The 22,811-nt window shown below is 37.9% G+C and overlaps 1 protein-coding gene and 1 non-coding gene across 4 annotated transcripts in view; both read right to left on the minus strand.

Annotated features, from left to right (window-relative positions):
* BCAP29 (B cell receptor associated protein 29) overlaps nucleotides 1-22,811 on the minus strand; it is a 49,572-nt gene that overhangs the window by 8,403 nt on the left and 18,358 nt on the right. Inside the window, exon 7 of one of the 3 annotated variants that reach the window (XM_026503456.4) lies at nucleotides 8,790-10,248. The exons of the other annotated variants lie outside the window; for them this stretch is intronic. Within the exon in view, the coding sequence (XP_026359241.1) occupies nucleotides 10,151-10,248 (98 nt within the window). The 3' untranslated portion in view covers nucleotides 8,790-10,150. Of the gene's footprint in view, nucleotides 1-8,789; nucleotides 10,249-22,811 lie in introns of those variants that run through there. 3 annotated transcript variants of the gene reach the window in all.
* On the minus strand, nucleotides 21,626-21,764 carry LOC113267285 (small nucleolar RNA U109). Its single transcript, XR_003320687.1, has one exon. It is a non-coding gene; the product is annotated as a small nucleolar RNA U109 (small nucleolar RNA).

The raw sequence follows: 22,811 nt of genomic DNA on the forward strand, positions 1-22,811 counted from the left end.
ATCACTCTATGTTAGTCTCTGTCTACCACGGAGTTACTGTCTAAGACAGCAGATTAGACAGAAGTTTAAAAAATATATGTATAAATCATAAGCATTTAAGTCAGCACATTATGGAGAAGCTAGTGACCAAATGTATAGAAAGGAAGATCAGCACAAGATGAACTGGAAAAATTCTGGGAATCCTGAACTAACTCTACATATAATTCTGCATATGTAGTCTTTAAAAGTTCTGCATTTGTAAATCTTTTACGGTAGAAGTTTTAGTAAAAGAAAGTGAGATTTATAAATTAAGAGTCACTTTTTAGGCACAATGGATTGAAATTATAGGCTCTATTTATAAACAATCTGGTTACCTTTCCTCTTGAAAAGCCACCATATGGGCATTTTTATATATAAGTATATAAGTCACTTTCAACTAAAGTGGCTTTTGTATCAGCACTTTCTAGACAATGTTGTCAAAGTAAAATTCCCTTATTGTAGAACATTTACTGGACGATGCAGGTGTAGAACATCTGTGCTATGTGACATGGCAGCCACCAGCCAAAAGCAGCTATTAAGCACTTGAAGTGTGGTTAGTGTAACTGAAGAACTGAATTTTACATTATACTTAATTTAATTTTTAAGCAATTTTTTAAATTTACTTATTTGTAGAGTGCAAAGGGGGCAGAGGGAAAGGGAGAGAGAGAGAATCTCAAGCAAAATTCCTGTTGAGTGCAGAGCCTATTGAGGAACTTGATCTCAGAACCCTGAGATCATGACCTGATTTGAAATTAAGAGTTGGATGCTTAACCGAATGAGTACCAAGGTGCCCCAATTATACTTAATTATAATTAAATTTTGATTTAAATAGCCATGTGTAGCTAGTGGGTAGCCCTACTGGATAGCTCTACGCTATGATCTCCTCCATTACTTTTATAAATCTGTAACTCTAAGGTAGGTATTAAAGGCTAACTTTAACAAATTTAATGTGCCACTTGGTATAGGTTAGATACGGAAGAGAGATTTTTGACAGTGGTTAGATTTCACTGGAAGCACAGCCACAACATGAAGATTTATGTCAGTCTTCGGTTTGTTTGATCTGTAAGGCACTTCCTAGATCCTACTTGAAAATATGAAACACAGTATTAACTTCAAAACCTTACCAAAAATGTTTAAAAGCCTGGATTTCTGGTATGTATAAAGCAAAGAAGATTCTACCACTTAATAATGTCTGACTATCCTACAATGGTGGTCCAAGATGGGTCCAAGAGGGTCCTGCCAGAAAGGAAGATCCTGAGCTTACCTCCTCTCATGGACAACAAATCTATAACCACATGTGGAATAAATCCCTCTGAAGGAAACCTAGAAACTAGACAAAAAGATCCTCTACAACAAGGGACAGTGCTGAGATGGGTAGAAGAAGCAGAGATATAGTCTCACTACAGAAAAAAGCCACATTCTAGAAGTGACATTCTATGATACACAGGGATCTCAAGGATAATGAACTTTTCCCTAAAGAGTAAGAGATTTGAACTCCACAATAGGTATGCAAACCCTCAGATCATGCACAGAAGAGACAAGCCTCCAAAATACCTGGCTTTGAAAACCAATAGGGAATATGTCCAGGGAAACTAGAAATGCAGGGGGGAAAAAATCCCTCTTAAAGAGCTTACATGCAGACTTGCTTGAACCAGAAATAAGCACAAAAATACCAGATCAAAATTGTATGGACTATAGGTGAAGGAGATCCACTTACTAATCTTGAAGTGTGTGCTGGAGGAACAGGAGGTAGCTGGTCCTCTCCTTGGGACTTAGACACTTGCGGCAGCCATTTCTGCTATCTTGTTCTGCCATGCTGATTGTGGCACTGGCAGACACCATTTTGGAATCCTCCCTGTAGACTGTTAATGCCAGGGGGTACCTACTGCTGGTGTCTTGGTCAGTTCTGCTCACTAGCACATCTGCAGTAGTCAAGGTCAGGTATGCAGCCAGCTGGGCTGGGAGCCAGACCCACCTACCAATGTGCCCATGGCAGTACTGCCCCCGTCACATCAGGAGGGTACACACAGCCCACACAGGGGACACCCCAGGAGCACCTGGTTCTGGTGACCAGAGGAGACTGTATCTCTGGGCCCCACAGGACATCTCCTACATAAGGCCACTCCTTCAAGACTGAAAAATGTATGTTGTGATGGACAAAGGGTGTTGTATGTAACTGCTGAATCACTGGATTCTAAACCTGAAATTAATATTGCACTGTATGTTAACTAACTAGAATTTAAGTAAAAACTTCAAAAAGAAAAAGGAAAAAAAAGACTGGGAAAGGTAGCTGAACTACCTAATACTTAAAAACGAGTACAGAGTTAAGCCAAATGAGACGACAGAGAAATGTGTTCCAAATAAAAGAGCAAGACAAAACCTCAGAAAAAGAACTAAATGAATGGCAATTAAGCAATCAACCTGATAAACAGTTCAAAGTAATGGTCATAAAGATGCTTATCAAACTCTGGAGAAGACTAGCTGAATACAAAATGAGAATTTCGACAAAGAGAAAATATAAGAAAGTACCAATCAGAGCTGAAGAATACTATAACAGAAATAAAAAAAATACACTAGAGGGGATAAACAGAAGATTTGATAATAAGAGGAACAGATTAGTGATCTGGGTAATGAAAACCACTCAAACTGGGGTGCCTGGGTGGCTTAGTCAGTTAAGCATCTGACTCTTAATTTTGGCTCAGTTCATGATCTCAGGGTTGTGAGACTGAGCCCTGCACTGGGCTCTGCACAGGGCGTGGAGCCTGCACGAGATTCTCTCTCTCCTCTCTCTCAACCCCTAGTTGCCCTCCGTTCTCTCTCTCGCAAAAAAAACAAAACAAAACAAAATAAGAAGCAAACAAACAAAAAACCCCAAATGGAACAGAAAAAGAAAGAAGAAAACAAATAATAAGAAAAAGAAAACAAAAAAGGAAAAATGAGGCCCGTTTAAGGGACTACTGGGACAACATCAAGTACTAACATTCACATGACAGAGGTCCCAGAAGAAGAGAAAGGGACATAAAACTTATTTAAATCATAGCTGAAACATTCCCTAAGCTGAGGGCCTTCCCAGGTCTAAAAAGCACAGCTCCCAAACAAGAGGAACTCAAAAGAGATCTACACCAAGACACATTATAATTAAAATGACAAAAACTAAAGGTAAAGAATCTTAAAAGTAGCAAGAGAAAAGCAATTAATTGCATATAAGCGGAGCCCCATAAGGCAATGAGCTGATTTTTCAGCAAAACTTTACAGACTAGCAGAAAGTGGCATGATATATTCACAGTGCTGAAATGAAAAAACGAACAAGAATACTCTAACTGGCAATGTTATCATTCAGAATTGGAGGGGAAATAAAAAGTTTCCTAGCCAAATAAAAGTTACAGGAGTCACCACTACTAAACCAGCTTTACAAAAAATATTAAAAGGATTTCTTTAAGAGGAAAAGAAAAGGCCATAACTAGAACTAAGAAAATATATGAAAGAAAAAAGTCTCACTGGTAAAGGTAAACATAGAGTGAAGGTAGTAGATCAACTACTTATAGAGCTAGTATGAAGGTTAAAAGACAACAGTAGTAAATATAACTACAATAATTAAATATACACAGAATAAAAGGATGTAAAACATGATGTCAAAAACATAAAATATTGGGGGTGGGGAGCGTAAAAATGTCGTGTTTTTAGAATTTGTTCAAGCTTACGTGATCATCAATTTAAGATAAACCGCTATGTACACAGGTTATATACGAATCTCACAGTAACTGCAAATCAAAAACCTGTATTAGATACACAAAAAATAAAGAGAAAGGAACCCAAACATAACACTAAAAAAAGTTATCACGTCACAGGAGAAAAGAGCAAGAAGAAAGGAACAAAGAACTACAAAACCATTAAACAATTTAAAAACTGGCGGTAAGTACATATGCATCAATAATTACTTTAAATGTAAATGAACTAAATACTCCAATCAAGACATAGGTGGCTGAACGGATTAAAAAACAAGACTCATCTATATGTTGCCTACAAGCGACTCACTTCACATCTAAACACACACACAGACTGAAAGTGACAGGATGGGAAAATGTATTCCATGCAAATGGAAATGAAAAGAAAGCTGGGGTAGCAATACTTTTATCAGACAAAATAGACTCTTTTTTATTTTATTATTATGCTTTTTTTTATTTAGAGAAAGACAGCACAAAAGCTGGGGCAGGGGGGAGGGAGGGCCAGAGGGAGAGGGAGGGAATTTTACGTAGACTCTTCACTGAGTACAGAGCCTGACATGGGGCTCCATCTCACGACCCCGAGACCATGACCTGAGCTGAAATCAAGAGTAGGAAGCTTAGCCAACTGAGCCACCCAGGCACCACTAGACAAGATGGACTTTAAAACAAAGGCTGTAAAAAGACAAAAAAGGGTATCAAATAAAGGAATCAATTGAATAAGAAGTTGTAACACTTTTAAATATTTATGCACCTAACATAGGAGCACCTAAGCAAATGTTAACAGATGCAAAGGGAGAAACTGACAATAATACACAATTAGTAGAGGACTTTAACTACCACTTACAGCAATGGATAGATCACCCAGACAGAAAATTAATAAGGAAATATTGGTCTTAAATGACACATTAGATCAGATCAACTTAGTAAATACAGAGCATTCCATCCAAAACCAGCAGAATACACATTCTTTTCAAGTGTACATGGAACGTTCTCCAGGACAGATTACATGGTAGACCACAAAAGAAGGCTCAATAAAAATTTTTAAAAGATTTTATTTATTTGGGAGAGAGAGAGAGAAAGAGAGAGTGAGCAAACACGAGTTGGGGGGCAGGGAGAGCAAAGGGAGAGGGAGAAGCAGACTCCCTGCTGAGCAGGAAGCCTGACTCAGAAGGAAGTCTGACTCAGGGCTCGATCCCAGGACTCAGGGACCATGACCTGAGCTAAAAGCAGATGTTTAACCAACTGACTCATCCAGGTGCCCCAGAAGTCTCAATAAATTTAAGACAACTGAAATTATATCAAGAATCTTTTCTGACCACAACGGTATAAAAGTAGAAACACATTACAAGAAAAAAAACTGGAAAAGGCACAAATACATGAAGGCTAAATAACATGCTACTAAACAACCAACAGGTCAATGAAGAAATCAAAAAGGAAATAAAAAAAATACTTGCGAGAAGTGAAAAGGGAAATATAACATTCCAAAATCTATAGGACACAGCAAAAGCAATTCTAAGAGGGAAGTTTATAGTGATACAGACCTCCCTCAAAAAAAAAACAAGAAAAAATTAAGGGAACTAAAAAAAAAAAAAAAAAAGAACAAACTTAGTCCAAAGCTAGTAGAAGGAAAAAATAAAGATCAAGTGCAGTTAGTCAGTTAGTGAAAGAGAGACTAAATAAATGATAGAAAAGATCCATGAAACTAAGAGCTGGTTCTTTGAACAGATAAACAGAACTGATAAACCTTTACCCAGACTTATCAAGAAAAAATAAGACTCAAATAAAACCAGCAGTGAAAGAGGAGAAGGTATAAACAACACTACAGAAATACAGAGGATTATAAAAGACTACCATGAAAAATTATATGCCAACAAATTAGCCAACCTAAAAGAAATGGATAAATTCCTATAAACATATAATCTTCCATGACTGAATCAGAAAGAAATAGAAAATCTGAAAAAAACAGAAACAGCATATCTGAATAGACCAAGTATTGGTAATAAAATTATAGTAATAAAACTCCCAACAAACTAAAATACAGGACCAGACAGCTTCACAGGTGAATTCTATAAAATATTCAAAGAAGAGTTAATACCTGTCCTTCTCAAACTATTGGAAAAAAAAAAAAAGAGGATTAAAAACTTCCAAATTCATCCAATGAGGCTAGCACTACTGTAATAGCAAAACCAAAGACACCATAAAAAAAAAGAAAATTGGAGGCCAATATTCCTAATAAGTATATATGGAAAAATCCTCACCAAAATATTAGCATATCGAATTCAACGCTACTTTAAGTGATCATAAACCATGATCAAGTAGGATTTATTCTAGGGATGCAAAGATGGTTCAATACCTGAAATCAATCAATGTGATATACCACATTAACAAAATGAAGGATAAAAATCATATGATCATCTCAATAGATGGAGAAAAAGCAATTGGCAAAATTCAACATCCATTTAGGATAAAACTCTCAACAAAGTGGATACAAAGAGAATGCATCTCAACATAATAAAGGTCATATATGACAAACCCAGAGCTAACATCACACTCAACAGTGAAAAGCTGAAAGCTTTCCTTCTAAGACCAGGAGCATGACAAGGATGCCTTTTCTCACTACCTTTATTCAACATGGTATTGGAAATCCTAGCCATAGCAATTAAGCAATAAAAAGAAAAAAAAAAGGCATTTAAATTGGAAAGGAAAAAGTAAACTGTCACTATTTGCAGGTGCCATGATACTATATATAGTATCAAGCCTCTATGAAAAAACTATACATAGAACTACCATATGATCCAATAATCCACTTCTAGGTATTTACCCAAAGAAAATGAAAACACTATTTTGAAAAGACATATGCACCCCTAGGTTCATTGCAGAATTATTTATAATAGTCCAAATTTGGAAGCAACCTAATGTCCATCAATAGATGATTGGATAAAAAAAAAGTGGTGTGTAATATATTTACAATGGAACATTACACAGCCATAAGAATGAAATGTTGCCATTTGCAACATAGGTGGATGCAGAGGGTATTATGCTAAGTAAAATAAGTTAGAGAAAGGAAAATACCATATAATTTCACTCATAGGTGGAATCTAAAAAACAAATGAACAAACAAAACAACAAAAACAGATAAAACAGATGGTTGCCAGAGGTGAGGGGTGGGTGGGAGAGATGGATGAAATAGTTGAAGGGGATTAAGAGGCACAATCTTCTGGTTATAAAATAAAGAAGATGTGGGGATATAATGTACAGATAGGAAATACAGTCAATAATACTGTAACAACTTTTTATGGCAGTAGATGGCAACTAGACTTACTGTTGTGACTATTGTGACTATTTTATAATGTATGTATGTAAGTATCAATTCACTATGTTGAATATCTGAAACTCATACAATATTGTATGTCAATTATTCTTAAAAATAAAGAATATTGGCCAGGAGCTTATATTGAATAGGAGTTGGTCTTAACGTTAAAAATGATTTATACTTAAATTTCTGACATGAGTAAATTACTGAGGAAATTCAATAAATCTTAGCTATTAACTCATTAGTTCCTTATTTAAAAATATAAACTGTCAGGAGATAGAATGAGTCAGGAGGTCCTACACATGTATAAAAGAAGCTGGAAAACCACTTTGCGGCCTACCCGGAAGTTTCTCCCAATCACTCCTGGTATGAAGTATGGCAAAACAAATGCAGGCAAATCCTGTTTTTCTGGCACTTAATCAAGCTAAGGTTTGAGCTGTTTCCTATTTTGTTTTGTATCGCAGTAGATATTAGTAAACCTAATGATTATTATCTTATTTAATTCACCCCAATTAAGAGAGGCTAGGAGCCTTTTGGACTGTTTCTCAGTCCTTTCTCTATCTCCTGCTTTATAAAAATTATAATATTCTGTTTTGGATGCCTTCCACCTTCTTCTGGAATTGCCTTCGTGACTAAGGGATTATATAAACTTGTTATCTGACATTTGCATATGCTTATTTCATCTTGAACCATTTTATTTTGGAAGCAGCATTTATAGGAAAGACATTATTAAACAAGGAGGGTTGAGTGATACATCTAAGTCACTATTTCAATTTTCTCACCTGCAAAAATGAGTTGCTATCACTTGCTGGTGGCTTAATGGAAATACTGAGATATTTCATGAGAATACTGGCCAGATTCAATTAGAAGCCTGGTTATGTCCTAGTCACTAGGAACTTTCTGAGTCAAACACATCATTTATTAATAAAGAGAATAACCCCAATTGATATTACAGTGAGATGTAGTAAGCCAAAATGTTTGTGTCAAATATTTGTGTAAAATGACATGTAAGCAGGCTAACAATATTTGTAGTTTTACAAATGCCAAACTTACATTTGTGGAGTTGTTTGCACAGTGGGAGAAGCTGGTGAGACTAATGCACTGTGTAGATATATCACTGTGATTTCTACTTGAGATAACAGGAACCACCAGCAAAGCTCTGCCAGGGAATGGAAGAGAACATTCTAAAGGCATTAGCAAGACAGCTAAAGCTGGCTGTTGTACAATAGGTATAAGGATTGCAACAGAGGAAACCATTTTTAATTGGAAAAATTTCCATACATCTAGTGTTGGTTTCTTTCAGTTTATTTGGTTCTATTTTTGGGACCTTGAGGGTGAGATATATTGGAGTATTTAATACTTAATCCTCACACGTACTATTCCTTTGCCAGTGATCAGTGACTGGACTGTGAATCGACAGCAATGCTTCCAAGACACTTGGAGTGTAGACACACAAACTTTGGTTCAGTAAGGAACATAACTTGTGGTTTTAATTACATTATAGTTACTTTTTTGGTGCATGCCTATAATGTCAGGTACATGCAGATCAGGTCTGTTTTTCTCATCACTTCAATTATCACCCACTCTCTTTTAACCTTATATTCATCTGTTGATAAGCTTTGTTGATTCTACTTCCTTTATATCTCATCAGTCCACCCTCTCTACTCTGTTATCACTGCCCTCATCTCTAGTTTAGATTGCTGAAATGGATTCGTCATCTAGTTTCCTGGCTATTTTTTTTTTTTAAAGATTTATTTATTTATTCGACAGAGATAGAGACAGCCAGCGAGAGAGGGAACACAAGCAGGGGGAGTGGGAGAGGAAGAAGCAGGCTCATAGCAGAGGAGCCTGATATGGGGCTTGATCCCATAACGCCGGGATCACACCCTGAGCCGAAGGCAGACGCCCAACCGCTGTGCCACCCAGGAACCCCTTCCTGGCTATTCTAATTCAACTGTCCACAGTATTGTCAAAGTGATCGCCCCTCTGCCTGAAAGCCCTTCAACAGTGTCCCCAGAATGTGAACATATAAACAGGAGGCCCTTCCTGATGGATCTTAGGCCTTCTGCTTCCCTCTCACCACTGTCACTGTCTTATTTTATGCTCTAGTCACAGTGAGCTCCTTGTATTTCAAAAGTGCCACACTCTTTTAGTTATATGCTGCTCATTTTGTCAAAATATCTTTGCTCATCCTTCACCTCCCTGCCTCACTCATTTGTTCCCATTTCCTCTGGCTAATTAATATTTATCCTTCAAAATGTCAAGAAATTGTCCTGGATCTCCACTGGCTTCTACTTCATCTTGAGCTCACCTAAATTATAGCACCCACCATGCTGAAGTGTAGCTATGTCTCCACTAGACTGTGGACTACTCAAGAAACAGAACCGTGTCTTGTCTCTCTGTTCTGAGAATTCAGCGCAGTGCTCAGCACACAGAAGGTACTTAAAATATGTTACTTGAAGGAAGAAAAAAATTGTATAAATGAAAAGTCTAAGCTTTAAGCATCTGAAAAATTCGCTTGTGTGTAACCAGTTCATTTCCTGAGATTGTGATAAATGTCAGGTAAACAATGAAGTATCACTCTATTCACCTGATAGGAATCTTGGTTGCAACTGAAAACAATTATATCTTTAATCAAAAAACAAAACATTCATTCCAATAATGGAATTAATAAGTAATGGGGATGAAAGGTATAGCATAGGAAATATAGTCACTGGTATTATAATAGCATTGCATGAGGAATAGATGATAGCTACACTCGTGGTGACATGGAATAAGGTGCACAGTTGTCAAATCATTATGTTGCACCCTTGAAACTGATGTAATATTGTGTGTCAACCATACTTCGCTAAGAAAATATTCTGGATAGCTGGAGAGTCACAAAGCAAACAGACCATTTTAAAATATTTTGATAAAAATAGAATCATGTTACAAATAACTCAGGCTAATTCAAAATTAAAAACAAAAATCAAACAGTATTACAGAATCCAGTTCAATTAAAAAAAAAACAAAAATGAAAACACTGACTCTAGGAGTGGGGCTGGATATATGCAAGAGAAGCCTGGAGCATCTTGTAGTGTCAGATAATAAGGTACTACTTAAAAAATGAAAATAAAACAAAACAAATCCACAATAATGGGGATATGTCAAAGGGATGTGGAAGCCAAATGAAAGAGCTCTCGATGGCTGGAGCTGAAACAACAAAAATAAAGAATAAAAGTATTAAATTACAATCCAAAGTATAAGATGAATACCCATGAGTCATAAATAAATAAAGAAAGAAATAAATAGGCGTAAACAGACAAATTTCTGCAGAAGAGTTCCAAATAATTTATATAGACACTCCACCCTCAAGGAGAGTAAACTTTTTCCCCCCCAGATTTATTTATTTATTTGAGAGAGAGAGAGAGAAAGAGCATACACGTGCATGCAAGTGGGGAGAGGAGCAGAGGAAGAGGGAGAGAGAGAATCTCAAGCAGATTTCGTGACGAGCATGGAGCCCCACTCGGGGCTTGATACCACAACCCCAAGATCACAACCTGAGCCAAAACGAGGAGTCAAGACGCCCAACCGACTGAGCCACGTAGGCGCCCCATAGAGTAACCATTTCTTAAGTGTGAGCTGTGACTTCCTTTCAAAAAGTGCACTATGGAAAGAGGGAATAAAAAAGGTAACTTTACAGTACAGAACGCTGACACACACTACCAAAGTCAGACGATCAGGTCAATACCAGTAGTGATAAATCACGTATGTACTCTTGATGTAATGTGATGAGAGTGGCACTTGACCTCTGTGACTTTCCTCTCAAATCCCACAACCCTGGTCTAACCACAAGAAAAACAACAGAAAATGCCAACAGAGAAACATTCTACAAAATACCTGACCACTACTTCCCCAACCTGTCAAGGTCAGCAAAAATAAGGCAAGTCTGAGAAGTTATTATAGCCAAGAGGAGCCTAAGAGGACATGACTACCAAGTGTACTGTGGTATCCTGAATGAGATCCTGGAAAGGAAAAAAAAAGTCAGGTAAAAACGAAGGAAATCTAAATAAACTAGGGAATTTAGCCAATAATAATGAATCAAAACTTGTTCATTAATTGTATAAAAGTACCACATTAAATGCAAGACATGAATAATAGGAGAAATGGAGTGGGTTACATGGGAATTCTCTATACTACCTTACCAATTTTTCTGTAAATCTAAACTGTTTTAACATACAAAATTTATTTAAGAAAAGTATAACGGGAACACAACAAAACAAAACACTATGCATACAGGATCAGATACAGCATTCACTAGGGTATAAGTACTATCTAAGTAAAAACCTATCAAATAGGATATGCCTGATTTCTTTGTTCTAAATAAAGAAAAATTTAGTTAAAATTTTCTTTTGTAAAAAATCTTTATATTTTTCAATTATGTATTATAGTATATATTAAAAAACAAAGAAGGACCAAGTGGTAATATTCTAAAAAGTCAGTGAGTGAGCAGTACGAAGGTGAATAAAGGAAAAGCAGATGTTCCAGTAAAGAAATGAGCTTAATACATTAAATATTTAAAATCAGAGTTCACAAGAAGTGTTGTTATGCAATCATATATTAGGGTCAATATGTACAATAAATATAGAAAGGGTGGTTAAGAAATAAGCTCCTTAACAGTGACGGCAAATCTTTCCTATTTCATCAAGAATATGAGGAAAGGGGCACCTGCGTGGCTCAGACGGTTAAGAATCCAACTCTTGATTTCAGCTCAGGTCACAATATCAGGGTCATGAGATCAAGCCCTGTGTTGGGCTCTGCACTCAGCACGGAGCCTGCTTAAGCTTCTCTCTCCCTCTGCCTCTGCTCCTCCCGGTGTGCTCTCTCAAAATAAATAAATACGATCTTAAAAAAAGAAAAATTATGTGAAGAAGGAGATTTTTCTTCTGGTTACTAACTGCTGAGGTTCCTGTTCTTCGTGACATAAAAGAAGAAGTTTTACACAGATGAAACTGTCCCAAGACAAGGGAGTTATCTGCTCATCTACCCATTCAAAAACTTACTAGGCATCAGGCATTTTTCTGAGTGCTGAGTGAAAGGACAGCTACAGGGTCTCTGTTCTCATAAAAGCCATTTTCTAATCTGGAAGGAAGACACACAATACAGAGACCAACCAAGTGTTAAGTGTCACCCAGAAGTCCAGATAGACGGCTGGCAGAGTGAGTGCCTGGACGGCTACAAGAGACTGGGCAGTCAGGAAGAGTTTCTCTCGAGAGGTGGAACTTTAGCTACCATCAGTGCTGTCTGCTGAGAGAGCCTATAAATAATGACGCCCCAGGAGGAATGGGCACATCCAGGATCCAGATCCTATTTTCTAAATCCCATTTTCTGCTTAAAGGAACCAAGGCTCATTGGAGAAATGGTGATTCAAGGGCTGGAGAAAGGAAAGTATAAGGTGAGCTTGGTATGTCTCATTATACCAGAAAGTAAGTGCTTACAGAATGGGGAAATGACAAAATGATATGACACTCCACTTGAAAAGACTCCAACTGCCAGTTCTGAGACGATGTGAACAAAAAGCATAATGCTCATAATGGATTCTAACCCACTGAATGAATTAAAGAAACATATAACTAGGGGATAAAGGAAGACTCCTCCTTATCAATGAATGGCATCTAACAAATATAGAAGGAATAAGGGAATTAGGAAGTCAACAGTTGGGAAATATCCAAATAATAAGTGACAGCATGATAGGAAGAGAAAAAGAGAAGGCAAATGTAAAGTGTTATCATTGGGTAACTGAGTGAAGGGTACAGAGGAATTTCTTGATATTATTCTTGCATCTTTCCTGTGAGTTTGAAATTATGCCTGAATAACAAGTTAAAGGGCAAAAGAAATCTGGTTATGAAGTAGAGCAGAGAAATGGGGGCAGTAACTGGAGGAATAGGAGCGAAGGGAAGTTTTTGTTTTTGTTCTGCTGGGGAGGAGATCCCAGAGGATGTTCGCAGAGTGACAGGAAGTACAGGAGTAACTGTAGAAACAAAGTCCTGGAGACTAGGATCCACAGCACTAGATGAGGGATGGAGACTTAACCCACAGGAACCCATGAGCCTGGCTGCTGGAGGACGGTAGTTTGGTGGTGAGAAGATGAAGTTCTGCCTGATTAATTCTTTGTGCCTGATGAAAGAGGGTGAACTTAGAATTTTTAAGTGCAATGAGATCTGACAGTCTTGGAGTGTGGAAAGGAGATTTTAGAGAAGTGCAATGGGGCTGTCATGCATGTTGAGGGTCCACAGAATTTAGTGACCATTTATTTAAAGCAAAAAGTCGGTCCCCTCCGCAATGCTGACATGTTTGGGTACAGGTGCCAAGTAGGTGAAGATGTGACGATTAACCACAGCTAGGTCCTAGAGAGAGCCAGGGAGTAGAGGAGGAAGGAAGGAGGGGGAGAGCGAGGGGGTAAGGAGATGAAGAAGATGAGTAATTAGCAAGAACGTAATTAGGATAAGCCATGAAATTGGAACTGGGTAAGGAGGGAAAAGCGGGCACCAAAGTCAGTGTCGGAACACTAGCTGCATACTAGGGACACATAGTTGACTTAGACGTGGCCCTTGCCTTCACAGCACTTGTAATCTAGTAAGAAAGACAAACGAATAAAAAGGAAAATTCTACAGAGCGCACTATCACATAAGCAACCATGCAGCAATATGGAGGTTCACAAGGTGGTCCCTCAGTCCAGATGGAAGGGAGTTTCAGGGAGGCTGCTTAGACATGACAATGCGGGAGCTGAAGGATGAGCGTACGCTATCCACAAGAGTGAAGGATTAAGGAAGGATTAAGGAACGAGCAATTAGGTACACACTAAATTTTATAACTTCCTGCAGTCGTGGGCGAAGGGGAGAAGTAGGGAAACACCACTGTAAGGAGAACTCCCAACTACGATATTTAATGGAGTAGGAGTATAACATTTAGACTGGACAAGGCTGGAGGACAGAGCTGGAGATGACGGTGGGGGCCAGATCACAGAAGATGATGTGTGTCATCCTGGAGAGCTGCAAAGGTGACAGGAACCAAGGAAGAGTTTTAAATAGTGCAGAGGCATAATCAGATCCGTGGTGTTGAAAACTATCCCAAACGAAAGGTGCAAAGACAAACGGGGACATGCTTTACAAGACTGCATGCTCTGCAAGAGGATTAAGACACTTCTGGAATGGAAACAAAGCTGCACAACTAATTATATCACAGAGTCAACATTAATAAATAAAACCAAATATAGATCTACTTTTCTCCTGCCCAGAACAAAGGGAAACTGAATGATTACTCTGCACATACGAGTGCCTGCCCATACATTCTGGGCTACTGGGAATATGGGTGAGGTTCATGGGTAAAGTGTTCCTGGGGTTTAGAAAAGACATGGTCTTTTGGTGTGTAGATATTTAAAAGTTTAATGATACTCTGGGCCAGGGAACTTGATAAACAGGCTTTCTAATTTAATAAAAAATCAGCCCCACTGCATGTGCAATAAATGCATAAAGACGTCCTCAATTAACCTTAGGTTGCTTCAGTGTTTAAGAAAATAATTTTGGATCTGTTACTTAGCAAAGAATAATTAAATACTATATGAATATGTTGGCTTTCCACTTAAAGATTGGGATGTACATTTTAGGCAAAGCACTGTGTAAAAACAGATTATACAAATTGCTTTATAAAGGGTATACTTTATATAGCAGAAGAAATACATGACATCTAGAAGAATTATCAACCCATCATATATGAGAATTGAAGGAATCAATTTGTGTGGACTATAAACAAAGAACTAGCTTTACTATACATAAGTATATATAATTTCTTAAATTATCTGATCAATATTCAACGAGCAATTAGGTACACACTAAATTTTATAACAATATTGACGGCAGAAGCAATTTTTTTCAGCATCACCTCCTTTGTACTGAAAAAGATACTCTTCTTTATTTGAAGACCTTAAATATGGGTTCCTAAACTATTTCTATAAAGGGCCAGATAGTAAATATTTCTTCTGTGCCATGTAGACTCTGTCTGGCCTCAACTCTGTAGTCATAGGAAATATGTGAACGAATAAGCATGGCTTTGTTCCAGTAAAATTTAATCTATAAAAACAAGGCAGCAGGCAGGATTTGGCCCATAGTTTGCTGGCCCTTGTCCTAAAACAACACTTGTAAGTGTTATCAGTTTCTCTTAAATTTAGATTTTAAGAAACCTCCTAAAAAGTCTCCCATTTTAACTCCATCAATTTTCCTTATAGAAAGAACAAAGGCTATCCAGACAGGGGGTTTGCAATGAGATTTAATTTTAGAAAGAAAAAGTATTTCCCCCTCCTTTAATTTTCTAGCAATCTAGCTAGATTTTGACCCAGGAACCCAAAGAGGGGATAATTTGGAGAGGATGACAAATTTAATTTTGGATAGGTTGATCTGAGACTCTGGGTGGATTTTCATGTGGAAATGCCCCCAACAAGCAACCTCTAAAGCAAAAGCTCTTAAAAAAAGAAAAAAAGACTGTATTTTTAAGTGATCTCTATACCCAACGTGGGGCTAGAACTCACAACCCCAAGATCAAGAGTCATGTGCTCTACCAAGTGAGTCAGCCAGGCGCCCCTAAAGTAAAAACTCATGCTCCAGCTTCAAAAGCAAAAACAAATCCATCTCATTGGTGTTCGTCACCTGGAAACACGGGGCATTTAAAACACCCTGGGCCCAACTAATATCTTTCCAAGACACCCACAGAAAAGAACAGAGCTGTTATTTTATTTTGGTTTTATAAACCAACCCCAGATTTAATTAGCAAATGAACAAGTCAAACATCTAACACTGCATGTTGTACTGTTGATCAGACTCTGAAAGGTCTTTTTTCTCTTTTTCAATTTAGAAGCTTGTGAAAGATTTTACCTTAAATTTGATTGCCTTTTCATTATGATATACAAAAACGGCAGTATTACATGGAGTTAAAAAGAAGGGGCGCCTGGGTAGCGCAGTCGTTAAAGCGTCTGCCTTCGGCTCAGGGCGTGATCCCGGCGTACCGGGATCGAGTCCCACATCGGGCTCCTCTGCTAGGAGCCTGCTTCTTCCTCTCCCACTCCCCCTGCTGTGTTCCCTCTCTCGCTGGCTGTCTCTCTGTCACATAAATAAATAAAATCTTTAAAAAAAAAAAAAAAAAAAAAGTAAGATAGTGTCAGAAAAATTTTCTCTTGAGGTAAAGGCTTTAAATTAGTTTCGACATTTTTTAGGTTGAAAATGCAGGTGTAAGGAAACTTTTCTGATGGAAATAATAATAACAATGACAATGGTAAAGCCTAGCGATTTATTAAACTTGAACCCAGACCAGGCACTGGGCTGTGTGCTTTAGACGCAATGACTCCATGAAGAACTACAGCTTAGAGTAAGTACCTTCCCCAAGGTCACAGAGAAGCTCATATGCAAAAACTAGTGTCAAATGAAGTATGAGTAACTTTAAACTCCGCATTTCCAAATATCAGATGCTTTTAGCATCTTCAAACAAACTGTGCAAGAGAATTCTAAAATAAAGACATTTACACATTTGAGAGCTCTTTTATTCTTTCTTCTCTAAATCTCTGTCTACAAATTATTTGGTGAAAGACGGTTCGTGGCTCTACATTTTCTTGTTAAAAACCTGCTGCACCCTCAGGACTTACTTTAGAATAAATGGTGGACTTGTAAGCATGGGACTCATGGTCCCCGGATCTTGTCTCAGATTCCTTGTCAGCCTCATCACGCCCATTCCATAAACCCAGTCATAAACCATTCTATTAGGTATAATGGTCTTTAATCCTTGGATCATGTGCGTTCCTGAGGCTAGGGGAAGACATGGCCATCTCTGCTTCTGAAATCCCTCTCATCCCTGAGACCAAGCTCAAATACCTCCCTCATGAAATTTTCCTCAACTCTGCTGGTACGAATCCATCACTTTCTCCTCTGTGCTACCATAGCCCTTTGAATTATACCTTCAGTTCAGTTATTATCCCTTGCCTCACATTCCTGTTATCAGTGAATTTATCTACCATTCTCACTAGAGATCCTTGAAGACTGGGATGGCAATGTATTCACCTTGGTATCCCTCCCAGCATGCAGCACGATACTTCGTATATGGCAGGTACACAGAAAAGTTCATAAATGGAACGGAGCAAAGATTCCATGTTGCTAAAACCCCTTTAATATGTAACCCTGCAGGAACATGTGGCCATCTGCAGAATCTCAAAACCCAGGAACTGATCCTATAAAAACCGTTGTGGGGTATTTGGTTCATGAAACTTGTGGGGACTTCTAAGAAGCAGAAGAATGTGCTATTAACCTAGGGTAGAGGGCAAAGCAGGTTCCAGGAAAATCACTTGAAGGCTTCTCGAAACGAAATACAAACCTTCAGAAGTGTTGGGTAAATAAAAACTTACTTCAACAGCAATCTCCTGCCAATAATTGAGAAGAAGATGAAACAAGATGGGGAAGGAGGAAGTGAAGGAAAATACTATCTGTTTTCAAATTTGGAAGAAATGATCAAATTGCAGTAATCTGTGAGGTAGTCTAGGGAGAGAGGAGGCAGCATGGCTGAGCGACTGTCTTTGCTTCTCAAGCTTCAGATTCCTCATATTTCCTAACTTCCTCCAACTCATGTTAACCACACGCTTCTCACTCTGTTCCTTCTTGCAGTTTCAAAATACCTTTCAAAGATGTCTTATTTTTTTAAAGATCTATTTATCTGAGAGAAAGAGAGAGAGAGAAAGAGAGAGGGAGAGAGAGTGCATGTGTGTTGGGGGAGAGGGACAGAGAGAAACCTCAAGAAGACTCCCTACTGAGTCTAGAGCCTGGCATGGCACTTGATCTCAGGACCCTGAGATCATAACCCAAGCTGAAATCAAGAGTCAGATGCTCGACCGACTGAGCCACCCAAGTACCCCTCAAAGATATTTTAAAATTTTAGAAGAAAATTTTATAATTAACACTTAGCATTTTGTATTATAAATACCTTCTTGGTCATCTGCAGGTTTCATATTATTAATACATACTGCAAAGTAGAGGTGTCTGCCTGGAATCCAGGGGATCTTTACTACTAGCTAAATGACTGAGAGTTAGATGGCCAGAGGTGAAACATTATCAGGTCAAACCTCTGATCAAATGTTATCAGGTCAAACCTTCTCAGCCTAAGCCTCAAATGTTGGTCTGTGCCAGAGTTCTTTGTTCAGACCTCTTCCTTCTCACTCAAATACAGTGACTGTCCCATTAACTCCTTGATTTAACTGTCAGAGTTATCCATATGTATGATGGCTTAGACTCTAGCTTGAGATGACCTTTCTTCTGAGCTTTGAATTTGTATTTCTAACTGTTCTTTGGGCATTTTCACTAGGATATACTGATGGCCCCAACTCAGCATATTTATAACCACACTTATTTTATCTGCTTTCCCTCTCTCCAAATAAAAGAAGGCACCCCACATCTCCTTTGGTCTTAATCTAGAGTAAAAGTATTACCCACCTAGTCAACCAAATTAGAAACCTGGAGTTGTCTTAAATTTCTGCGTTCCCTCATTCCCCTAATCTTGTTGGTTCTGCCTGCCTCCTAAAATCTCTCTCATGATGAAATTTTATAATCCTAAGGACAGAAAGAAGATTCTACAAGTTTCCAGAAGGCAAAATAAAATAAAACAAAACAAAACAGGCCATATACAAAAAGAATCTGGGACTGGAATGACTCTTGCCATGTCAACAGAAACAACAGAAGCAAGAAGATAATGGAGCACTGCATTCAAATGTCTGAGGTTAAGCATTTTTCAACAAAGGGTAGGGCTAAAATAATGATAGTTATTTTCAGAAAATAACGATTTCCAGACATTCATGGCTTCAAATTGTTTACCTTTCATGAACTCTTCCTCAGGAAGCTATTGGATGGTATGTTCGACCAAAAGGAGAGAGTAAATGAAAAGTGGAAAACATGGAACTCAGGAAAAGAGGGTATCAGCATAGGAAAGAGACAAAGCGGTTCTCATGACAATGATGAATAGTAGGTACGTACTCATAATAATGTGATGTAAGAAAAATTATGATATGCTTATATTGGAAAGATGCGGGATGGGAAATGTGTCTGAGGAGCTGGGCAAGAGAGCTAAGTTCTTCCCTTCCGTGTAAGAAAGTCAAAGAGAAAATCCCACACACTGAAAGATCAAAAAACAGCTACCTAAACATTGCGTTTAGAAATCTGGAGGTGGGGGCGCCTGGGTAGCGCAGTCGTTAAAGCGTCTGCCTTCGGCTCAGGGCATGATCCCGGCGTTCCGGGATCGAGTCCCACATCGGGCTCCTCCGCTAGGAGCCTGCTTCTTCCTCTCTCACTCGCCTGCTGTGTTCCCTCTCTCGCTGGCTGTCTCTGTGTCACATAAATAAATAAAATCTTTAAAAAAAAAAAAAAAAAAAAAAGAAAACTGGAGGTGAACATCCGAAGAAACAGCTAAATGAGTTGAATGTTGCTGTGTCTGGGGATGGGTCTCAGGGAACTGCTATTTTTCACTGTAAGCCCTGTAGTACTTTTGACTTTTAGTATTTCTGTATATGAAAACTCTGGTAAAATAAAAAAAAAGAAGAAAAAGAATTAGGTACTCTGTTTAAGCATTAGAGTGACTACTTTGTGTTATAATTCCATAAGGAAAGATTCTTGGAGAGAAAAGATCTAAAGATCTAGTCTTATTTATTTCCCCCATATTTATAATGAAAAGAACATGCTGATCTCTTTACTTAAATCATTTCTCTTCTCCTGCAGTTATACTACTCCATATCAATATTCCCATAGATGTTCTAAACAAACAACCACACTATAACCTAGTGAGAAATGGCATGTCTCACCCAAGAGACTTAAGATTTGTAGCCCCATTCCATATAACGCACTTGAGCTATGAGCTAATAGGTGGATAAAACATGCCAGGCCCTGTCCTAATGATTCTAAGCTTACGTGAAACATTTTTCTCCTGTGAGGAATATGGCTTAATTAACCACCTGCTGAACTTCAGTCTGGAAGAAAGGTAACTTACGGTGAAAAATTTTCTCTCATCAAAAATAAATGCAATTTAAGGGTCAAAAAGCCACAGTGAAAATAATTCTTGATGGTCACTTTTGCTTAATTATATTATTTGGGGATACATAGACATTAAAGGTTAACTAGCCAATTAACCTTATTTTACAGAAAACTGTGGCCTATAAAAGGTTCAGTGACTTGACTAGAACAACCCAGTATATTTTCAGATTTTGCAAGGTGATCCATGTCACTTAGCAATGGTTAAACAACTTCTAAGATGTAGTATCTACCCTCAAAGTAAGGAGTAGGGAGTAAGTTGGGAACAGACTCAATCAATCAGATAATTCAAGCCCCAAAAAGGATGCCTTAGGTTACTTGGATATTGGAAGAGAGTTTGTTTTTTTTTTATCCTTTTCACTGTACACGAAAAAGAAATTCATTACAGAAAATAATTTCAACTCCAGAAAAAAAATAAATTCTTTGTACATCCCAAGGAAAACTGCTATTAATAGTTTGGTGCAATTTTTTTGCTTAATTAATATACTATTAATTACATATTGCCTATTGTCACATCCATTAAATAAACTGTACTATTATTTTTTAATATGGACTTTTCTTTAGTTATTAAGAGAAGGGAAGGAGATGGCAAAGAAGCAGAAACTTCCAAATATATAAACAGAGGAGAAAAAATTGGAATTTCTTATTCAAATTATAAAAGCTCATTAAAAGGAAATAAAGCAAACAATATGACCAAAACTAACACATTTTTAAACTATTAACAACTTTAAAATAAGGTGATGGCTTTGATATAGCTGCAAATTAAAGACAGTTCATGCTCACAAAAATTTTCAACTATAACAAATGCTTATGTTAGACTTTGAGAATTTTTAGATAGATAGATGGCTCAAATAACTCATTTTTAAGGAATTGGAAAGCCCTCAGTTTTATTTATTTCTTTTTCTTTTTTTTTTTTTAAAGTAGGCTCCATGGGGCGCCTGGGTGGCACAGCGGTTAAGCGTCTGCCTTCGGCTCAGGGCGTGATCCCGGCGTTATGGGATCGAGCCCCACATCAGGCTCCTCCGCTGGGAGCCTGCTTCTTCCTCTCCCACTCCCCCTGCTTGTGTTCCCTCTCTCGCTGGCTGTCTCTATCTCTGTCAAATAAATAAATAAAATCTTTAAAAAAAAAAATAAAGTAGGCTCCATGCCCAGGGCAGAGCTCAACGTGGGGCCTGAACTCATGACCCCGAGATCAAGACCCTAGCGGAGATGAAGGGTTAGACGCTCAACCAACTGAACCACCCAGGAGCCCCATCCCTCAGTTTTAAATCTGCATAAAAAGCTATGTCTTATTTTAATTATGCTCCATGTTAAAAGATCTTGAAATAAATAAATAATTTGAAAAGTTCTTTAAAAAATTGCTGATGGACTGAAAGAGGAAGGAAGGAAAGAAGGAGGGAGGGAGGGAAGGGAAGAAGGAGGATAAAGCCAGGATCAAGGATTTTGCCTCAATCACTTTTTTGTCTTTTTTTCTTCTTTTCCCTTTATGTAGGGGAAATAGGTAGGCTACTACTCAACCTCTACTGTAAGATCGGCAGCTCGGAGAACTCCTTTTAAAATGTAGCATGTTATGAATACATTTCTGCTCATAAAGGAATAAGGAGTAGACATTTCCACGTGAAAATTACTTTTTTTAAAAAAAGTAACCTCTATGCCCAATGTGGGGCTTGAACTCATGACCCTGAGATCTAGAGTTGTATGCTCTATTGACTGAGCCAACCAAGTGCCCTGAAACTCCCTTTTATTTTTTTTTTAATTTTTATTAAAAACATTTTTGTTTTGTTTTATTTAAGAAATCTCTACACTCCACATCAGGCTCAAACTCACGACCCCGAGATCAAGAGTCCCATGCTCTTCCAACTGAGCCAGCCAGGTGCCTTCACTTTCAAAATCATATCTACTTTCACCATTGCATCAGTGCAGGCAATGACTGAATGGTACATGTTTCCTCTAGTTAATATATATTGAGAAGGTATATATTTATAAGCATAAATGCCAAGAAGGTATTTCTTTGTAAAAATAAAAACCAGTAGCTATCCTGGGAGACTCCTTTGAAGTCAATCTCCTTGGACATCATAAGGTTTCCCACTGCATACAAGATCTATTTTTATTATGAGAGCTTCTAAAGTCTTTTTTTGTTATTATTATGTGAGCTCTGTAAATTCTTCAAAGCTAAGTTCTCATTTTGCATGGCAGTGCCCTTTCCCAATTACTCCACATACTGGGGTATCAGAGTTATTGTTAAATAGATCATTAAAAATGATAGATCAGGTCCTTACACCTGACTAAGTTAGTCCTGGCTATAAATTAGGTGCTTTGGGACATGTGTGCTCTCTTTTGGATCACCAGGGTCATATTACTGCACTGAAGCACAGACAGTTTACTAACTCTGGTCCAAATCTGAGCTGGTGATTAAAAACTGATGGAGTGTTTGGCACTACCAACAGAATATTCTTAATACCTGTGTTCAGAACACTGCTTTTCCAATCTGAGGCTAAACATTTGTATTTATGCTTTATCTCCACTAGTATACTTTGGAGAAAATGTTTCACTTAGATTAAACCATCACCAAGGGTAAGAAAATTCATACTGAAATACTCTATTTGCCTCCATGAAGAGTCAAATCACAGTGCTTTTCTACTCAGTTTTCAAATATAAAAGAACTTTCTG

Source organism: Ursus arctos, unplaced genomic scaffold (genome assembly GCF_023065955.2).
Source record: "Ursus arctos isolate Adak ecotype North America unplaced genomic scaffold, UrsArc2.0 scaffold_3, whole genome shotgun sequence".
Classification (NCBI taxonomy): domain Eukaryota; kingdom Metazoa; phylum Chordata; class Mammalia; order Carnivora; family Ursidae; genus Ursus; species Ursus arctos.